Source organism: Coccidioides immitis (assembly GCF_000149335.2).
Source record: "Coccidioides immitis RS genomic scaffold supercont3.1, whole genome shotgun sequence".
Classification (NCBI taxonomy): Eukaryota; Fungi; Ascomycota; class Eurotiomycetes; order Onygenales; family Onygenaceae; genus Coccidioides; species Coccidioides immitis.
The window spans coordinates 2694157-2713896 of NW_004504310.1; the positions used below are offsets into that span (position 1 = coordinate 2694157).

Below are 19740 nucleotides of genomic sequence, written 5' to 3' on the forward strand. Positions count from 1 at the left end.
GCTGAATATATGATAGTAGTTTGCTTGACTTTACTTCTTAGAACTACTAGTTCTGAATACTGTATAAAAGTGCAAATCATGTTCAGATATCATATACAGAGTCTGTATAACTAGACAAGAGCAGTTAAGAAAAATCACAAAGAAAAGAAAGAAAGCAGATAAGTCAGAAAAAAAAGTTCATGCATATCTAGTTTAAGATAATAGAATTGCTCTGAGAATTATTCTCTGGCTTCTCAGATTTCTTAATCTTGTACAGAAAGATTAATAGTAGATCTTCAGAGCAGAGCAGAGAGAAATTAGTTTCAACATGAATAAAATTATTTACTGTCCCACTCTCAAGAAGAAGAATTAGATAAGCAGAAGACAGTTCCAGACTAGCTCTACTGTCTGATATATGTGAATGGCCAGTAGCTCTGTACAAACTCAGTTCTCTATTATTATATCTTATTACACATTCTGGCCTGCCATGCAGAGAGCAGTAGAATATATAGTCTGATTATTTGTAGTTTCTGCATGCATCTTTAAAGTAATCATATATACAGCAGTATAATGAAAATAAAGTTATAAGCTTCATCTCTGTGCATCTGTTACAGATACTGCTCTAGTGCAAAGTTCTTCTACATAACTGAATCAGAATTATATTGATGTATAACTGGTAATATATATTAATCTAGTAGAAGAAGATTTATTCAAGAATAAACTTTACATTTCTTTCTAATTGAGCAAGCAGTTATCATGACTAAGAGAAGTAAATATATAGAGCCAGCTGATTTTATTTAATAAAGAGACAGAGTAGTTAATTATCAGTTTAAGTTCAGACAGTAGCTTCAGCAAGATTCTGCTTCATCTGATCAGAATAGAAGAAGATTCATTAAACAAGCACTCTATATTAACAAGTCAGTATCTTCTTCTTGCATTCTATTAATATACAGAGCCATACAGACATTTTCTTTCTCAGATTTATAAAGAAAAGAGAGAGGAGAAGCAAGCAGAGATCTTAGCAGCAGAAAATATTATAGTAATATAAAATTATGAAATTGTTCTGTAAGTTAGTCAGCTTGCTATTGTATAATTAATGAATGATAGCTGATACATAATCTACAGAAAGACTTACAAGAGAAGCAAAGTAATAATAATAATAAAGACTCTAAGGAACAGACTTAGAGTAAAAGAAAGAGAGAAGAGAAGAAAAGAAAAAAAGAGAGAAGAAAGAAAGAAAAAGAAAATCTGTTATCAAGATAATACTTAATCTACTGTTTACTGATTCTGATACTATCTGCTGTATAGTGTATTAATATGATGTATATAAACAAACAGAGCATTAGGGCAGCATTATAACTGCATCAGATGCTGATACTGAGCAGCATTGCTATACATATACTCTGTCCTGTATGAAATAGAGAATAGTATAATCATACTATATAGACATCTAGTTATCTACAGAACCTATATTTGCCTGCTCTACAGAATCTTCTCTGAGATCCCCAGCTGCTAATCTGAGCTATTACAGATGGTTGGTTGATCATCCAGTGGGTGCACCCTGATACTGCTGTTCCAGCCATATGATGCTGTCTAAATGACTGACTCAGCACCACTCTCTGTACCAGCTAGTATGCAACCGCCAAGATAACTGTATGACACCAACCCCCCAGAAAACCTGGTTATTTTTGTGGTCTTGCTGACTAACCCCCTGTCTAACCAGGTTACATGGGGCGCCTGGGTAGTAACCCGCCGCAACCTGCCACCCAGCTAACTACCCAGCAGAGTCACAAGTCAATAATGCAACCGCACCATCATTCCTTCATAGCTCAAGGTACTCCGTACAGAGTATTTATATACAGGCATAAGCTGTACTCTGTTGTACTGCAAATGCAGCAAACATGCAAGTACAGTATCCAGGACACCTGTTTTTCTCCTGTGGTTGCCAAATTAACCACTTTGTGAGCGGTACTCAGTAACTAGGTAACTAGTGACGGAGGATCATAAATCTGTATCCAAAATCAGCACTTGTTTTCTTGACAAAACCCAGGGCTCCATCCCTAGCATTAGTTATTTAATTGTAGAAGTTGTTCATCTCCCAAAAGGTAGTTTTAAAAAACTAACCCCTAAGTGAGTACTTTTTAATGGCTAACTAAACCACCCTCCAGGTTCGTTTTGAAGAGCTTTGTCATAATGGCAGACTGCCCAAAACATCATTGCCTTTACTCTAGAGAATCTAGAACCCCAAATTACACTATATTTGGTGGCCCTATTTCATCATCCGGGCAGCTTCACAAGCCCTTGTGGCATGGATTTTGCGAGATTGAATCCGAACCAGTCAGTGGATTGATATGATATGTTATAATTAGCGCTCACATGAGATATTAGGCCCTTTTCAATGTTATGCTAAGGGACTGGGGTGTGAAAGGTGTCAAAGTCCAGGAAGTTGTCTCTCTTGACAATGATATGCTGCAATTTTTACAGTAAGCACAGAAGAACATACCACAGCAATTCCTCCCAGATATTCTAGCTAACCCCAGGTAAAGCAGACCCATCTATGGACTAGTATTTTTGTTCCGTTGGCGAGAGGATGATCCAGTAAAACAAGAACAAAGTTGTCCTGAAGGTCTGTGGTTTGCAAATCAGGTATGATATGTAGCACCCAAGAGTGTACCTGCAAAATACTGATTTATACCACATCCTTAGACAGTGAATTATGCCTGTGCTAGTGTTGCACTGCTCAATATTATCAATAATATTGAAGGAGTAGAACTTGATGAGGAGCTCCGTTCCTTCAAAGAATTCACAATGGATTTCACTCCAGCGCTGCGCGGTGATGCTATAAGGAATTTTGCATTCATTAAGGAAATACACAACTCGTTTGCAAGGTACACCTTCCATACTACCGCTCCCCCATCCTGTTACTGAAAAGGGACCAGGAAAATGGACATTCTAAATGTTGACCTCCAACTCAAAAATGATGCGTCTAAGAAAAGATCCAAGCTTTGCAGAAAGGACCAAGGCTTTGATGAATCAGAGGCAGGGTTCCATTTCATTGCCTTTGTACCCGCAAGGGGGAAGGTATGGAAATTCGATGGATTAGAGCGCCAACCTCAAAATCTTGGTAAGTCTGATGCCTGGTGTGCCGATACATTTTCCTGGCTGAGATTTTGAAGGAGACTATTCCGACGAGGACTGGCTGGAACTTGCTAAACCCGAAATCCAATCGAGAATGGCTGAGTATGAGGAAGGCCAAATTGAATTCTCGATTCTCAGTTTAGCCAAAGATCCAATGATTGGCCTAGTTGATCAACTCGCGATGAATGTGAAAAGATTGGTCTTTATCGATGAGTTACTATGCAATTTGCCCGATATTCAAGGCTTTGGTTCCCTTGACAATGCCATTGTGACCGGCCCCGATCCGTCATTCAATCTGACATCGTCCACCTTAGAAAAGGCGGTTGTGTCCGAAATCGATATGCAAAGCTATACCAACATGTCGAAGGAGCGTCTGCTAGAAGCTCAGAAAACACTTATCGATGCCCAGAAGGAAATATGTGTGGCGATTAAAGAAGAACAGCAAGTACGCGAGGCGGATAATACTTATGCAGAAAAAAAGCGGCATGATTACGGCCCGGCAGTCTACAGCTGGCTTCGTGCGTTAGCTCGAAAGGGGCTAATTGAACATTTGGCGAGAGATACGCCACCGCCTTGACAATGTCAATTATGCACAAACAAAGGGATTGAATGGCTTTACTACTATAAGACAAAAGCATAGAAGCTATATGAGAAACAGGATGTTCTTGAGAATACTACAAATATTCGGACTTCGTGTTCCAAGTTTGAAGCGATCCCAAGCATATCCATAACCACACCAAGCCTTCCAGCTATCTCTACAGAGTACGGAGTAGTGACCCACAATTCAACAATATTCACAGCAGAGGACTCCGTAGAGTACAATAATAGATTCCAATTCTGGTACATATTTACAAAAATACTCCCCTTCACACATTAGAATTCCAATTTTAAGGATCACACTACTCCCTGAATAGTGATATCTTTTAATGTTTGGCAATCTGCTTGTGGTGCTTTTGGGCAAGCATTTTCCTAAGAACTATGGAGTACGGGGTACTTTGTACAAATTTACAGAGTATCTAGGAAATAAAATGTCAAGTATTTATTACAAGGTGGCAAAAAAGCCAAGAGCAAATCGCAACCTCCAGATCAAGTGCTGATGATTAAGCATGAGAGCACATGGTAAAGAAGCATGTCAAGGACGGGAGCCTATGGAGTGAAAAAGGGTATGAATGTGGTGCCCAAGAAACTCTACTTCAGGAATTGATTGATCTACAGAGTACTCCGTATTCCATAGATGAAACACATTTGTTAACTCCTCTGTTTTGTGGGCTCACAAAGTGCACTACCACATTTGATAAAAGCATCCTATCTCCCTATGCAAACATAATGACGAATGGGCTTTTAAATAGCTTCCCAGATGAAATTATTCAGTGCATCCTTGCCTGTGCCACACCCATATCAGCTGTGAAATTAGGGCAAGCATCAAAGAAATTTTGGAGCATCACCAACACTCCTCTACTTTGGCGGTTCTACTGCCGACAATATTTCGAATATTGGGACGACCGCCATTGTATACTGGAAAAGTTTGCCCTGCCGGTGTCTCTAGTTGATTGGAAAGAACTTTACAAGTTAAGACATTTAATCGATGTTGCTGTTACCGAATTGCTAGAAAGTATACTTGCATGCCAAACTGGTCGGATTGAAAAATTCCACAAGATTATCAGCTTTGGGTATGATGCAAAGGACACACTATTACGCCATGCGGAAGCTGGCTTTGAATATCAGGACCACTTAGCCCGACGGTGCGTTCACGGACAGTTTGGTTTATCACTCTACACAGTCCTGCTTTGGTGTGTCGCTAACAATCCAGAAAGTTATTATAGTAATGCCGCTTTGGGCTGTCTCCATCGCAGCATAGCAATATCAGAATGGAGTCGAGTAAGAAATGGTGAAGACATCCCACTCGAACGCGCCCTTGGAGCTTTCGATTTGTTTGTGCTTGAGGCGGGGACAGGGGATTTAGAGGATGTACGCGCTTATCAGCTCAACTTCGTGGATTTAGCTAACTTGAAAAGATATCACAAAATTTGGAAAATATTGCTACCCGGATCGAGGCCGACTTTCGTACTTTCCGGGACCTCAGCCCACGAGAGAAAGCTGTGAGCATTGCGGTGTATCTGCAAGACAATAATCTAACTGGAATTGACCCGGAAAGGGAGTATTATACCATCGAACATAATTTTCTCGGGATTGCATTGAGAGATAACCGCCATAATTCACTTCCTCTTATCTCCGCAGTTATCTATTGCTATATTGCGAAGAAGCTGGGCTTGAATGCCCATCCATGCGGCTTTCCATTTCATGTCCATGTCATCGTCCGCCCGGAAGCTGGATACGACTTGGACGGCAAACGCCTTAAGGATGCAGAGCAAGGGCAGCCTATGTTCATGGACCCATTCCGTTCCGTTCAAGAGACACCGATGTCGGATCTTGAGAGTCAGCTGAATTTTTTAGGGCCTTTAGCTTTATCCCATTCATCATTTCTTCGAGAATCCCTGCCTGGCGAAATAATTTTGCGGTGTGGCAAAAATATCCTCAATTCCGTGACGCAGACATCACTCTTCCGCTGTACCTCGCTTGACCTCGCCAATGTCGAATATGCAGCTCTGTGGGCATTGATGCTTTTTGCCGATTATGCGAGGATAGAAAGGCATCCGGGCCAAGAGCTGCGGCTACACACACCGCTCCGCCATCACCTGCCTTCTTTGATGGAACACTTTGCGGCAAACTTCCCCTTTGACGTTTATCTTGTTGAAGAATATTTAGCGCCCATTTTCCACGGCCTTCCTGAATATGACCAACTAAAGGAAAGTACACGCGTTATGAAAGCTGGGGATGAAATCCCCAAACAAATTCGGAGCACTTCGGATCACACGAATATAAAATATCGAGTCGGTCAGGTATTTCGGCACCGCCGATACAATTATGTAGCCGTAATAATAGGATGGGACCCGGAATGTGGCGCGCGAGAGGAATGGATGCAGCAAATGGGTATTGATCGACTCCGAGCTGGGAGACACCAAAGCTTTTATCATGTTTGGTACGTGTCTTGTCATTGTGCTCCATATCTCACTGCTAATGATTTTGGGTCAAGCGTTGAGGATAAAAGCGTTCGATATGTGGCTGAGGAAAATATTGAGCCGGTGGTGCTTGATATCTCACAAATGCCTCAACAATTTGTGGAATCCCTGGGGAAGTATTTCAAGCGCTGGGACCCTGGAATGCATCGGTTTGTAAGTAATATACAAGATGAGTATCCCGACGACTAGATGCTAGTCCATACCGTTTCATGTTGTCAGTAACAGCGTCTTCTAAATGTTTCGCATGGGTTGTATTTCGACTACTTTCAAAATCCGCGCAAGCTTATTCGCCTGTCACGTCCATGACATTCAACTCCGATGCAGTTCCTAATCCCAGCCGTTGCAGAATTGGGATCTCCAGCATGTTGAGTAGATCGTTCAATGAATCTAAGATAGCACCCTCAACTTCGAACAGAGGGTATTTGAATGAAAGCCGCTTGAGATTGACTTCACTGGTGGATGTTCCCGAAGGAATCAAGGAGCATCTCATGACATCTCGCGACGTTGTCCAGGCTGCCTTCTCTGTTCCATTCCCAAGCCAATTGTGGCTGTATGGCCAATCCCAAGCAAAGGCTTCGTCTATCTTCTCTGCTTCTGTTTCTCCATAAACGAGCACCTGTTCTAGCGCACATTGTAGCATCAGTAGAATGGCGTTCTCCATCCACGTCTGCCGAAGTACGGAAGGGATGACATCGCCCAGCGCCATATACTCAGGGAGGATATCCAATAAAGACACACGGGAGTTCCAATCCATACTATTGTCAGGTGGCAGTCCCATGTGCTCACGCATGTCCTTGTAGTTTTTATCAAGCGAGAAACCGTTGCCGAATGTATACAAGTTATTCCGGCCCTGCGACATGACGGCTTTATTCCGCTCAACCCATAATTTTGCCCTCTTTCTATTTGTTATACGTCGTTTCTGAAGTGTTTTACGGGAAGGCAGGTACACAGAATCTCGATATCGACGTAAGAAGAGGTTCGCAAAAGTAAGAACTTGAAATTTGAGTGCGATGTCGTCAGTCAGTTTCTGGTCTGGATGGTTGATTTTGAATAGTGAAAAGAAAACTAGTAGAAGGTAAGGTTAGTCAGGAAACTCGACAACCGAAACGATGAAGGTGGAGTTCCAGAAGGTAATTGATTTGCCAAAGTGATATCAGGAGGTAAAATAGACCAACCATCAACTATGTTCAGAAGGTGCTCGGCATCTTTATGCGAATGGCCTTCCGTCCTCTGAATAACACGCTCATTTATCACTGCTCGAATTGCCATGCATAGCAGATAGTCGAGAATCATATTGTCCACGTCAGGATCAACAGCCTGTTCTTGAGACTTGTTTTCCATGCTAGAGAAAAGTTGTATCATATACACCCGGTTGCAGTCGAAACTCTCTTAGGGAAAGAAAGCTAAGGATATGGCGAACTAGTTATTACAGAAGGGAATACGGATAGGTGGTGAACTTTGATGCCAGAGCTGGCGAAAAGGGGAGTACTCGTATGGAGTTGTGTGGCTCCACTAATCCTATTACATTTTAGCTGCTGTGTCCAGGAAATCGTGATGCCCTTCAACACCAATGGCTTAATAGCCATTGCTAACAACTTGGCAGCCTTGTTGGTTAACATCACTGCCTGGGTAACTTCTTCAGCGCAAACTTATCTAAATACAAAAATTTAACTGTTGAAACAGAGTCTGCTGGCTATGCTGTTGTATTTCTAATGGTTGGTCCTATGTTCTGACGGATGTGGAAGGCTGGAAAATCGTCTACTAAGGTTTATGGATTCTCCCCATGCTTCTGACATTGGGCTACTTTGATTATCTTCATCCCATGATTACCATCAACCAAAATGAACACTGTTGATATTGGTCAAAAATACAAAAGGATTGTTGAATATCTGTGGGACCCAGAGCCAAAGAATGATGACGACATTATTGAACCTGTTTGGTGCTTAGGAAAGGAGTACAAGACATCTATCCCAAGGGACAGCGAAGGAGCCGAAGCTCCTGAAAGCTGCAATATGCCTGGCATGCCATTCTTGTCACCCATGAATCAGATGTCGTTATCATCGCGCGATACCCAAGCAGCTCTCAGTAAACCAGCTACTCCTCCACATCAACTAGGCATTCAAAGGTCCAAGTCTCGAGAATGGCCGACCTCGTTCCTTGATGACTTTGAATCGAAGTTTTGGTTCACGTATCGATCCAATTTCCCGGCGATTCCCAAGTCAAGGGACCCCGATACTCCTCTGGCTCTCACGCTAAGTGTGCGACTCCGAAGCCAGTTCCTAGATACTCACGGCTTCACCGCCGATACAGGTTGGGGCTGTATGATTCGATCCGGACAGAGCCTACTAGCAAATGCTCTTTCAATCTTAAATCTAGGCCGAGGTACAAGGTATCCCGTCACTTTGCGATAGCTTTGACTAACTCTGTTTAGATTGGCGACGAGGTTCTAAAATAAAAGAGGAGTGCGAATTGCTATCATTATTCGCCGATAATCCCCAGGCACCATTCTCCATACATAGGTTTGTTGACTATGGGGCATCTGCCTGTGGCAAACATCCCGGGGAATGGTTTGGCCCTTCCGCAACTGCGCGCTGTATTGAGTAAGCTATAAATATCCATCAAGCATTCTACGTTAATATCCTCACCGTTCACAGAGCGCTATCCAATGAATGTAAGCATACCGACCTTAATGTATACGTAATGAGCGATGGCTCCGACGTCCATGAAGATCAATTTCGCCAAATCGCTGGACCAGACGGGATACGACCAACCCTTATATTGCTTGGAGTGAGGCTGGGGATTGAAAGTGTCACACCCGTGTATTGGGAAGCTTTGAGGGCGATTATCCGATATCCTCAGTCTGTCGGAATTGCAGGGTATACTCCAGCACCTTCGGGCTTAAATTTTGTAGCAGAAGGCTGATACTTTACTAGTGGCCGTCCATCATCCTCGCTTTATTTTATTGGAGTGCAAGGCCCGTACTTCTTTTACCTCGATCCCCATCACACCCGGCCTGCAGTTTCATGGAATCCAGATTCTACCTTGTCACCTGAGAACCTCGACACTTATCACACTCGGCGGCTGCGAAGGCTCCATATCAGAGAAATGGATCCGAGCATGTTAATTGGGTTTCTCATCAAAGATGATGATGACTGGAAAGACTGGAAGAGACGCCTTCGTTCTGTAACGGGAAATCCGATCATCCACATTTTTGACTTGGAACGGCCAAATTTTGGGCGTCATTTAGAAAGAGAGGAAGCAGTAGACGAAGTCGAAGCCCTTGATGATGACAGCAATTAACGATATCTCTGTCACCAAGCTTTCAGGCATTCCCCACGCCTTTCACTCGCCAGCGTTCCTATATCTCGTCCTCAAACTTAGTCCTGAGCTTAAAATGTGGTGACATCAAATATTGTATTCATAACCTAGCAACTAAGGAGAGCATATCATTCCGGTTCGTCTCCCTGTCGCTTATTGTACAAGCGAATCTCAATCCATGGTACCATCGACAATTAAGAAAGGAAAAGAAAAAAACCAGGAAAGCCATCCCATCCCACAAAATACTAGAAACCGCAAACACCCAACCCCACCTCGCGCAACTGTAAAACGTAGACCGGGAGAGAAAAAGAAAGCCTATTTGGCAGAAGAAGAATATTTTGTGACAGCTTTGGTGCCTTCAGAAACAGCATGCTTGGCGAGTTCTCCTGGTAGAATTAGGCGCACACTAAAATCCAAGTCAATTTCTGCGCAAAGTACAAATCTGTATTCAGAAGAGACGTACGAGGTTTGGATTTCCCGTGAAGAAATCGTGGACTTCTTGTTATATGCAGCAAGTTTTGATGCTTCAGTGGCGACGCGTTCAAAGATATCTGCTAATGTTAGAACCTTGCCAACTCACTGGTTGTCATGACCATACCATTCACAAAAGAATTTAGGATAGACATTGCGCGGTTAGAGATACCAGTGTCCGGATGGACTTGTTTGAGGACTAGACAGCTGCGAGTCAGTGCCAATTGGCGTCCACAATGGAATATGATTGCAAGTCACCTTTGTAAATATATGAAGAATACGTTTCCTTCCGAGCCTTAGTTCGCTTTTTCTTCTCGCCTGAAGCAGCCGTTTTCTTGCCAGCTTCCTTTTTTTCAGCGGGTGCTTTACCGCCGGCGGGAGCCTTTCCGCCAGTGCTTGGCTTCTTTTCAGCAGCTTTTGGGGCCATTATCACAAATTAGGAATCGAAATGGGATTAAGTTCAACGGAATTATAAATTTCGAGGAATTAGCACTTGTTGTTGCGGTAAAGAGATAATGGGTGGTATGGAGGATGGAAAGGAATGAGCATTGACGTGGGGAGGAGGGTGATCTACTTATAAGGTCACCAAGAATGTTGGTTGATCTCAGGTGGGTGAAAGAAGCAGAATTTCGATACGGTAACAAAACTGTATGATCTGTATGATTAGCAATCAGCTTTGCAGAAGAAAGTGTTCAAATGACACTAAATAACCTTGTATCATTTTGTAAGTGTAAAACTCACCAATCTTGCCTGATTGGGCACAGCATGACAACATTGTTCCCAAAAAGCCAAGAACAAAGACTGTGTGTGATTGGCCTGATTTGTGATACCCTCATTAGTATCAAAGCCAAGTAAGTTGATCTTGAGAAAGCTTCTGAACGCCGACACTTTCCCGGGCGCATTATTATATAAACCACTTCATGCCATCTTTCTTCATAGCCATTTCAATTGATTCTCTTTCAGTTTCTTATCCAATTCCCAGTTCTATCCCAAGTCGCCAACAAAAAAAATTAATTCAACATCCAGCACCCAAAATCTAAGGCAACAAAATGACTGGTGGCAAATCTGGCGGTAAAGCAAGCGGCTCCAAGAGCTCTCAATCGTATGTCGATATGATCCCAACCCATATCGAAATTGTTATAAATATTGACTAGTCTAGGCGTTCATCAAAAGCGGGTCTCGCGTTTCCAGTCGGCCGTGTTCATCGTCTTCTTCGAAAAGGCAATTATGCTCAACGTGTCGGTGCTGGTATGTTCTTGACCTTCCGAGAACTAGAAATTCGTTGCTAATCGTTAAAATAGGCGCGCCCGTTTATTTAGCCGCTGTATTGGAGTATCTTGCTGCAGAGATTCTCGAATTAGCTGGAAATGCGGCCAGAGATAACAAGAAAACGCGTATTATCCCGCGCCACCTGCAACTTGCTATCCGCAATGATGAAGAGTTGAACAAGCTCTTGGGTCATGTTACAATTGCTCAAGGAGGCGTTATGCCGTATATCCATCAAAGTACGCTCGCATTAATCTCCCAGCATTCAAACACTTTCTAACATCTCTGCAGACCTTCTCCCCAAGAAAACGCCAAAGACCGGTAAAAATCCAAGCCAAGAACTTTAAGTGGTTTTGTTTTGTTTTGTGATTTTTCATCTGGCGTCGACATGCGGTATCAATTCGGGCGAGGCTATGGGGTTACGGTTGGTTGATATGGTGTTTTCGTTTTAATGGTTATGTGTACATTATGTCTAAGATGGACTTGTCAATGATGCCGCGATCATCTCCGTCTTTGCTCAGTTGCGAAGGAATCGGAAATTCTACAATGGATGACTTTTTGTTCTCACTGCTGAGCGGAGAGCCATCCAAAGAACTCAGCACGGACGTGCTGCTGTTGTCATAAACATTCACTGGATCGTAGCATTTTAAAATAAGTCAATTGCTTATATCTCTTTCCATTCTCGCTGAAAGCTTATTGATACTTTGGAAATGATCATTTCAAAGAGGAAACATGAAAGTTCGCCCGGGACAGAGATTGGTTTAACATTTTGAAATTAAACAGCTTCCCAAACGGAAGATCAAGCGGTCCTTGTTATTGCATGGAAAGTTGCACTTCTCTCAAGCGATCAATACTGATGCGAAGCGACGCGTTGGGCCATTTCCTGACTTTGAGACAAGGGCGCTTTCATCCTGTCAGTCTTGTTACAAGGACAATGGATTCTACTACTCACGGTTCAAGATAGGTGCCTCGAGATTTCTCTCATATTTTGACCCTGTATGAAACAGATTAGGGGGTTCTAAGTGCGCAAGAGATACCAGGTTCAGAAGTCTTACCACCAGGTGCAGTCGGAGGGCGGTATGGATCAGGATGTTTCCATTTTTCCAGCAGCTTCTCTGTTTCCTGAAAAAGAACCTAGTCGAAGGAACGGGCATATCAGCCAGGAAAAAGTGAATTCAATCAAGGAGACGGTTACCCTTTGCTGGCGGGGATCTCGAACGTCCTTGTTTGCATCAAACAGAGAACGAATATATACTGCCTGGCCACGCCAAAGCTGTCGATGCACAGCCCAATCAAGTGAAAGTTTTAAAGCACGTCGATAAAGTGACCTAGAGAAGGTTAACATAAATTCCACAAAACACTGTGCCTCAGGTACATACAGAGCTGTGTGTCTTGCAGACATAATGTAGGTGGGAAGGCGGACAGTAGCAAAATTATTAATTGAGGTCAGTGTCTTCACAAAAGCCAATGACGGATAAATATTCAATGCAGGCGATGATCGGGGACCCTTTTAATTACGGGAATCTGGAGCCACAGAGTAGTAGTTTGTCAATTATTTCACGCTCGGCACAGAGTACGGAGTACGGGATACCGACCTGAGTTATTTAAGTTAGGGAGTGACCAAACGGTTCAGGATACCTCGCCGGCAACACCCGACAATGTAAAATACATACAATTGAATTGACAGTGGAATTTGTATTGCACAGCTATATTCCCAGTCTATTCAAGGCATATCAAAAACAGCGCGCAATCCTGGAGAATTGGAGAGAAGCAAGCACCAGTAGCATGTGTCCTGTAGAATACAGAGTTGAACGGGTTTATGTGTTTTAATACCAATGTATCCACTCCGTATGCCGTACGGAGTTCACAGCACGGAGGAGGTTTACGTAACGATTGTATGAACTTAGCCGGCAGTTTTGCTGGGTTCGGGAGAGATCTTCAACTCTCGCGAGACAGATTTTCTTCAACACCAACCAGCCCAAGAACTCACTCGTCTTATCAAGCAGGATCCGGCCGACGTGGATGAAAGGTTACACATCAATGTTAAGAAGCATGTCTCCTCGCCTTCAATTCAGTCCTGCGATCTCGCGCACCTCAAATCAATTGCTCAGACAAAGGACCTGTCAGCAACAGTCGCGTCAAATTCGGTTACTCTCATACTCAAGGGTATATTCAAACAGCGGCAAAGCTTCACATCTCTCCCAATCCGGACTTTGGCGTTCCTCGCAATGCTTAAGGTAGTTATGCATACCCTTTTCAACGGCAAAAACATCCCACCTTCTAAAAATCATTGAATAGGCGAAATATTTTGCGACCAATTCCATCGCAATTAAATAGTTGCCAGCTACGCTTCTACGGTTGTATAGGGCTATACCTAGAGAAAATTCCAATTCTAACATGTTGGCAGCTGATACCATCGTTAAAGTCCCTCAGATGGCGGAATCAATTTCAGATGGGACCCTGAAACAATTTTCAAAGCGTAAGTGGCTAGCGTTTTCATACGCTTAATCTGCCCTCCTTCATTTAAAAGCTCTCGATCGAAAGAGCTCCATGTGATATATGGTATGGATTTTAATGGAGGCTAACTCAGAAGCACAGAGATCGGGGACTTCGTAGAGCGGGATGAAGAGCTCGCCACGATCGAAACTGACAAGGTATCTAGCATCATGTTTCAAGCATAGAGTCACCCGCAGCTGCGGCTAATAGCTCGCTAGATCGATGTTACCGTGAATGCACCGGAATCCGGGATAATCAAAGAATTTCTAGCAAAGGAAGAAGACACCGTAACTGTTGGTCAAGACCTCGTCAAACTACAACCGTCGACAGAAAATCCGAGCTCCGGAAAGGACAAACTTCAGGAAAACACGCAATCCGCGGAGCTCAAAGTGCGAGAGGAACAACCTCAGGAGCAACCGAACAGAAGAGAGAGGGGAGAGTCGGCCCAGGTTACCCAGCAACAGCCCAGTCCAAAGGAGGAGAAGCCCGCTCCTAAAGTAGAACGAGAGTCTCCAAAAGAATCCCAGCTAATGGCTAATGCCGCCCATGGGAGCGTTGGCAACAGAGACGAGCGCAGAGTAAGTCAATTCGCTGTGAGTAATGATTGCAGGATTTTGACAGCAGAACTAGGTAAAAATGAACCGCATGCGACTACGAATTGCCGAGCGTCTCAAGCAATCCCAAAACACTGCAGCATCTCTAACAACCTTCAACGAAGTTGATATGTCATCGCTTATGGAATTCCGCAAGTTATATAAAGAGGACATCCTGAAGAAAACCGGTATCAAGCTTGGATTCATGAGTGCGTTCGCGCGCGCGTGTGTATTGGCCATGAAGGAAGTACCGGCTGTGAATGCCTCCATTGAGGGACCAAATGGGGGAGACACAATTGTATACCGAGACTATGTTGACATTAGCGTTGCGGTTGCAACTGAGAAAGGCCTGGTAACCCCCGTTGTGCGAAATGTCGAAAACATGGACCTTACTACGATCGAGAAGGCCATCGCTGATCTAGGGCAGAAGGTGCTGTGGGAGTTCTCCAAAGTTGTCAAATGAAGGCTAATTCCAGGTCCAGGCTCGAGACAATAAATTGACCATCGAGGACATGGCTGGCGGCACCTTCACTATTAGCAATGTAAGCAAGTCAAACCTTCTGAGTTTTTGTTACTAATTCCAGGATCAGGGAGGTGTTTTTGGCTCATTAATGGGCACTCCTATCATCAATCTTCCGCAAACAGGTCAGATGCAATCCCTGATACCAGAAGAATACTGCTTTAACATCTAATGTAGGAGTTCTTGGTCTTCACGCAATAAAGAATAGGCCTGTGGCAGTCAATGGGAAAGTTGAAATCAGACCTGTAAGCGAAATCATTACGTTAAAAGCTTGTCATTATAGCTAATTTGGTCATAGATGATGTATCTTGCCTTGACTTATGATCACCGCCTCCTCGACGGCAGAGAAGCTGTCACATTTTTAGTTCGAGTAAGTGCTGCTTTGCAGCTTGGATGTTTGAAGTAGGCAAACTAACTTTCAATACAGGTCAAGGAGTTCATTGAAGATCCAAGGCGCATGTTACTGGGGTAAGTCCAGTGGTTGACTTCTTGATGTTATAGGTATATTCATCTGTAGTATTGAATTAGAGGCGAAGAATGAATATTTTGAAATTCAGCAGCTAAAGTGGTATTCAAAGAATTGGTTCATCAAACGGTCAAGGCTGGGGCCTTTTCCAGGTAATGAATATTTTACCCAAAGTCAATGATTTCAATAAAACAATCTTCCAGCCACTTGCCACCTGGAAAAGCAAACATATTATTTAATATTTAAAGATTTTTAAATCAAACTTAAGCAATATAAAAATTGCAAACAATATATTAAAAAATAATAATTACTTAAACTATGAGGTAAATATTTAATCAGACAGATGTTTATAAATAAGAAGTCTGATAAAGATAAAGAAACAAGAATAAGAATTATATGTAAAAAAATAAATGATAAAAATACTAAAAGTAAAAGAATTAATAAAAGTGGAAAGAGTAATAATTCTAATAAAAATAAAAATTATACCAAGATATAAAAATATAATTCTAGTAATAGTAAATACAAAGGTATGTGAAGTTCACTTAAAATTTACTAGTATGTAGGTTAAACTGGTATTTGAAAATTAGAACTGGGATAGACCTTTATTTTCTATTGAAACTGGTTTCAGTCCTGAATTTATAAAATTTTAAATATAAAATCTTAATTCCGTATTTTATTTTATTTAAGAGCTTCAGATGTTATTTCTATTTTAATTTTGTAAATTATTTTCTGATTTTATTTTCAAGTAAAAAATTATGTCTTGTATTTTATTTTATAAAATCTTATTATCTCCTCATCCAGCTGCTAGGCAAAATTAGTGTGGAAATTAGCATGTACAGTAGTATATTTAATATTAAAATTCTATTAAAAGCTGGAATATTTAACAGTAATCTGTAATTTATTCCCTTTAAGCTTATTTTGATTATATTAGAATTTTATATTTGTAGAATAAGTATCATAAGTCAAGCTAAAGTTACTAGCTAGAGCTCTATATATATAAATATATTACTTGAGAAAGAAAGAAAAAAAATAATAGACAAGTATATATATAATATATATACAATATTTGTGTATAATACTAGACTGAAAGAAAAAGTAGATATTAAGTTAAAGAGAGAATAGTGTCAAGATCTTTTGTATAGCATGTTATTGAGAAGCTTGACCTGAGATTCTTAGCATAAAATAATATTAAAAGCTTAATCTAAAAAGAATAAAATTTTAACTATTTATAATATTTTTCATTTTGTTTATCAGATATTGTATTATCACCAGTATTTATAAATAATGTAGATCTTATCTTAATACTTATAATATTTTTATTTATTAAGAGCTATTATTTTTTTTATAAGTGTTATATTATTTCACATTAAGTATGCATATTGTAGTGAGGATTCTGGTACCTTATTAGAACAAAGGTTGTTCTAGTTCAAGGTGCAAAACCATCTTAAAGATACTATTTCTAAGCTATATAAACTATCTGTAGCCTCTGTATCTCACTTATCATCTTTATGCATCTTTGTACTTTACTACACACTTATTCATTATTGTTAGTTTGGTTATTAGTTAGAGAATATGAATATCTCTTGTTCATAAAGCTTGCTACTATTTCTCAGAACTGCCTGTATTAGTACAAGACTTTATACTGTTACTATCTCTTCTTATAAGCTTAGATATCTATTAAAGCATACCTATCTCTACACTTACTACTTAATTATTACTATTTTTACTATATTGTGATTTTTCACCTTTTCTGCACTCTCACCATCTTAACTAATTCATCTATCTTGACAAGATATTCTATTGTACCCTGCTTCATTTGGTGACCAAGCTGAGATATAAAGATGATGATGCAGTGATTTGGTAACTGCTAAGGAAAAACAAATTCTGAGCCACATGAAGCAAAACACTATTTCAATAAGATCTTATAAACTAGGAACACAGTACTAATCAGAGTTTCATTTAGAAATAAGATTAAAAGGCTTAGATTTGAATGACTTTTATCTAAAGCTTGCTTAATAAACAGGTTTTTAGAAAAGATATTGAATCATTAAGAAACAACAGAATATAATGTGTAACATGATCAAAGATCAAGAAATCAAGAAATCAGAATCAGAACCAGCTATAGCTGAAGATACTACAGAATCATATGCAATTATGTTACAGAGTGAGAATAAGAAAATGGTAGTTCATTCTCATATTTCTATATCTTCTCCTGGTACAGCAAATGTATCTTGATGTAACAGCAGAGATGCTACCCTGTTTATTGAAAGATTTTATCAGATGTGCAAGAATCATAAGATAATTGACTTTAAGAATATTATTGAATAGTTGACTAGATACTGTGTTACATAAATTGAAGAATGAATGAAGACCTTGAAAGACTATAAAGAAAATAATTGAAAAGTATTCTTCAAAGAAATTATTTATAAATTTCATAATTAAGACATTACTTACAAGATTCACCATTAGAATTATCTTCAGGCAATTACAAAAAAATCATATGCTTGAAATGGCAATATTTACACCTATGTTCAGGAATATACTACTATCACTAGTACAGTACAAGCTAATAAAAGAATTGATGAATTTACTAAGATGTCTTAGTTTCTTCAGAAGCTACCTAAGAAGCTTCAGAATAAGATTATTGACAAAGCAAAGCTCAATTTTTTGGACAATATATTGCCTACTGATTTTAGAAAAGTCATTCAGATGACTATAAATTTGATTAACCAGTATAAAGAGAATAAGAAGATCTTTAAACAAGATGAAATAAAGCAGAAAGAAATAAAAAAGCTTGGTAAATGATATTAATTAGCTAACAAACTCCCTACAGTTAAAGCCCTAAAAAAAACAGCTAGTTCCACAAAGACTAAAGAATCTGAATTGAAATCTAAAGCCAAGAGCTCTGAGGATACCAATATTGAAGCTGTAATTGAAAAGATGTTTAATAAGTTTACAAATTTAGCATTGATTATGAGAGTACAGTCAAATAAGGTTCAAGAAAATCCCCATCAGTACTATATACTGCAGAGAAAAGAGCCTTCAAAACCTATACTAAATTATCCAACAAATGTGACCACTAATTTTGCAATGGTACAAGAGAATACTTAATCAAAATTAGTTAATTCTTATGTGACTTGAAATGGTTTGCAAATGACAAGCTATTATTCTAGTAGGCAAGAAGCTTGAATTGGAGAAATTTCAACATATCTTTCATGCTTTTACTATGGAAAACCTGGACACAGTTAATCTTAGTGTTATAAATACTAATCTGATGTGAATAATAAGTACTGCTATATTGATGATAAAGAGAACTTATGCATGGGTTCTTCTGATTAAAACTATTGAATTGTCACTTTTAAATCTGAAATTCTGAACATATATATTGTACAGTCTGTGGAAGAGAATAAATAGGTGATTCTAGAGTTGATAAGCTCTAAAAAGAAGATCAATCAGTAAGAAGAGATACCTTTAGCAAATTCAACTAATATAAAGGTTCAAGCAGAGTGACTTGCATATCTAATATCTGATAGAGAATCTGATTTGAATAAGAAATATGAATCACTAGAAGAACAAATATCAGTTAATATCAGAACTGTTAGCAAATCTAAGAATAATTAAAAGACTAAGATTGCAACACTCCACACTTAGCATACTAAATAATTTAGTACTTACCAGAATAATCAAGCTAGTATTAATGACAATATTATAGAAGACATTAAACTAATTAATCAGAAGAAGCCTGAAATTCAGAACAAGTTTATAAAAAAACAAAGATTAAGATATTCTGAAACAAATTTTTTATTCTCTTAGATTTATAATTCAACAGATGTCAATAAATTAATAAGTCAAATTCTCAATAAAAAGATTGAAGTGTCAGTCAAGAAGCTTATAGATGTATTGCTAAAGCTTTATCAAGTATTCTTCAGATCAGATTGAAATAACAGTACTAGTAAAAGCTATGCAAAGATTGAGGTCTTCAAACCAGTTCAGCCTGAGCTAAAGATCAATTCCAGTCAACTTATATCAATGTTCATGGTGTTAAAATCCAAAATAGCATATAAAATATGTTTATTATATGCACCAGTCACTATAAATCAACAAGAATTAATGACATTGATTAATACTGGCTTAGAAATCAATTTATTGTCTTGGAAGTATACCAAAATGTTAAATCTGCTAATGAAAAATAAGCTGTAAGTGATTATGATTGTTCAAACAGAAGAAGTCACTTCTTTTTATGTGTTTTGTGATAAAGTGCCTGTTCAGATTAGAGATATTATTACTCATATCTCTTTTCTTATATTCAAAAAAGAGGATCAGTAATTTATTCTTGAAAGATCTTGGCAATTTGCTGCCTGTTAGAGATGCAACACCTCAGAAGATGGAGGAGTGAACTGTGAAATTTATAAC

At 39.8% G+C, this 19740-nt stretch overlaps 9 protein-coding genes across 9 annotated transcripts; 6 read left to right on the forward strand and 3 right to left on the reverse strand.

Annotated features, from left to right (window-relative positions):
- Positions 1-2172: 2172 nt before the first annotated feature.
- On the forward strand, positions 2173-3922 carry CIMG_02137 (ubiquitin carboxyl-terminal hydrolase, family 1 protein; the record flags this gene model as incomplete). Its single annotated transcript, XM_001248365.2, has 6 exons — positions 2173-2316; positions 2368-2462; positions 2529-2625; positions 2686-2867; positions 2919-3103; positions 3156-3922. The coding sequence occupies 6 exons, from the start codon at positions 2173-2175 to the stop codon at positions 3692-3694; spliced, it is 1242 nt and encodes a 413-aa protein (XP_001248366.2). The 3' UTR covers positions 3695-3922.
- A 374-nt stretch (positions 3923-4296) lies between these two features.
- CIMG_02136 (hemimethylated DNA binding domain-containing protein) lies at positions 4297-7263 on the forward strand. The gene is made up of 4 exons (XM_001248364.2): positions 4297-4859; positions 4932-5085; positions 5133-6157; positions 6212-7263. The coding sequence occupies exons 1-4, from the start codon at positions 4444-4446 to the stop codon at positions 6384-6386; spliced, it is 1770 nt and encodes a 589-aa protein (XP_001248365.1). The 5' UTR covers positions 4297-4443; the 3' UTR covers positions 6387-7263.
- CIMG_02135 (uncharacterized protein) lies at positions 6340-7635 on the reverse strand. The gene is made up of 2 exons (XM_001248363.2): positions 7373-7635; positions 6340-7262 (listed from the first exon to the last, which is right to left on the reverse strand). Exons 1-2 carry the CDS (start codon positions 7557-7559, stop codon positions 6481-6483), a joined length of 969 nt encoding a protein of 322 aa, XP_001248364.2. The 5' UTR covers positions 7560-7635; the 3' UTR covers positions 6340-6480.
- A 191-nt stretch (positions 7636-7826) lies between these two features.
- On the forward strand, positions 7827-9610 carry CIMG_02134 (cysteine protease atg4). The gene is made up of 4 exons (XM_001248362.2): positions 7827-8579; positions 8629-8797; positions 8852-9073; positions 9131-9610. Exons 1-4 carry the CDS (start codon positions 8039-8041, stop codon positions 9495-9497), a joined length of 1299 nt encoding a protein of 432 aa, XP_001248363.1. The 5' UTR covers positions 7827-8038; the 3' UTR covers positions 9498-9610.
- CIMG_02133 (histone H2B) lies at positions 9593-10550 on the reverse strand. The gene is made up of 4 exons (XM_001248361.2): positions 10245-10550; positions 10114-10185; positions 9979-10066; positions 9593-9921 (listed from the first exon to the last, which is right to left on the reverse strand). The coding sequence occupies exons 1-4, from the start codon at positions 10411-10413 to the stop codon at positions 9831-9833; spliced, it is 420 nt and encodes a 139-aa protein (XP_001248362.1). The 5' UTR covers positions 10414-10550; the 3' UTR covers positions 9593-9830.
- Positions 10551-10907: 357 nt separating this feature from the next.
- Positions 10908-11820, forward strand: CIMG_02132 (histone H2A). Its single transcript, XM_001248360.2, has 4 exons — positions 10908-11088; positions 11146-11234; positions 11288-11491; positions 11544-11820. Exons 1-4 carry the CDS (start codon positions 11036-11038, stop codon positions 11597-11599), a joined length of 402 nt encoding a protein of 133 aa, XP_001248361.1. The 5' UTR covers positions 10908-11035; the 3' UTR covers positions 11600-11820.
- Positions 11821-11894: 74 nt separating this feature from the next.
- Positions 11895-13025, reverse strand: CIMG_02131 (LYR family protein). Its single transcript, XM_001248359.2, has 6 exons — positions 12848-13025; positions 12632-12776; positions 12448-12580; positions 12308-12386; positions 12205-12246; positions 11895-12155 (listed from the first exon to the last, which is right to left on the reverse strand). Exons 2-6 carry the CDS (start codon positions 12652-12654, stop codon positions 12100-12102), a joined length of 333 nt encoding a protein of 110 aa, XP_001248360.1. The 5' UTR covers positions 12655-12776; positions 12848-13025; the 3' UTR covers positions 11895-12099.
- Positions 13026-13212: 187 nt separating this feature from the next.
- On the forward strand, positions 13213-15422 carry CIMG_02130 (dihydrolipoyllysine-residue succinyltransferase, E2 component). The gene is made up of 11 exons (XM_001248358.2): positions 13213-13489; positions 13551-13609; positions 13660-13731; positions 13851-13906; positions 13967-14326; positions 14379-14771; positions 14824-14883; positions 14932-14986; positions 15039-15106; positions 15160-15231; positions 15289-15422. The coding sequence occupies exons 1-11, from the start codon at positions 13275-13277 to the stop codon at positions 15331-15333; spliced, it is 1455 nt and encodes a 484-aa protein (XP_001248359.1). The 5' UTR covers positions 13213-13274; the 3' UTR covers positions 15334-15422.
- A 1981-nt stretch (positions 15423-17403) lies between these two features.
- Positions 17404-18438, forward strand: CIMG_12715 (uncharacterized protein; the record flags this gene model as incomplete). Its single annotated transcript, XM_001248357.2, has 3 exons — positions 17404-17508; positions 17932-18124; positions 18161-18438. 3 exons carry the CDS (start codon positions 17404-17406, stop codon positions 18436-18438), a joined length of 576 nt encoding a protein of 191 aa, XP_001248358.2.
- Between the last annotated feature and the right edge of the window lie 1302 nt (positions 18439-19740).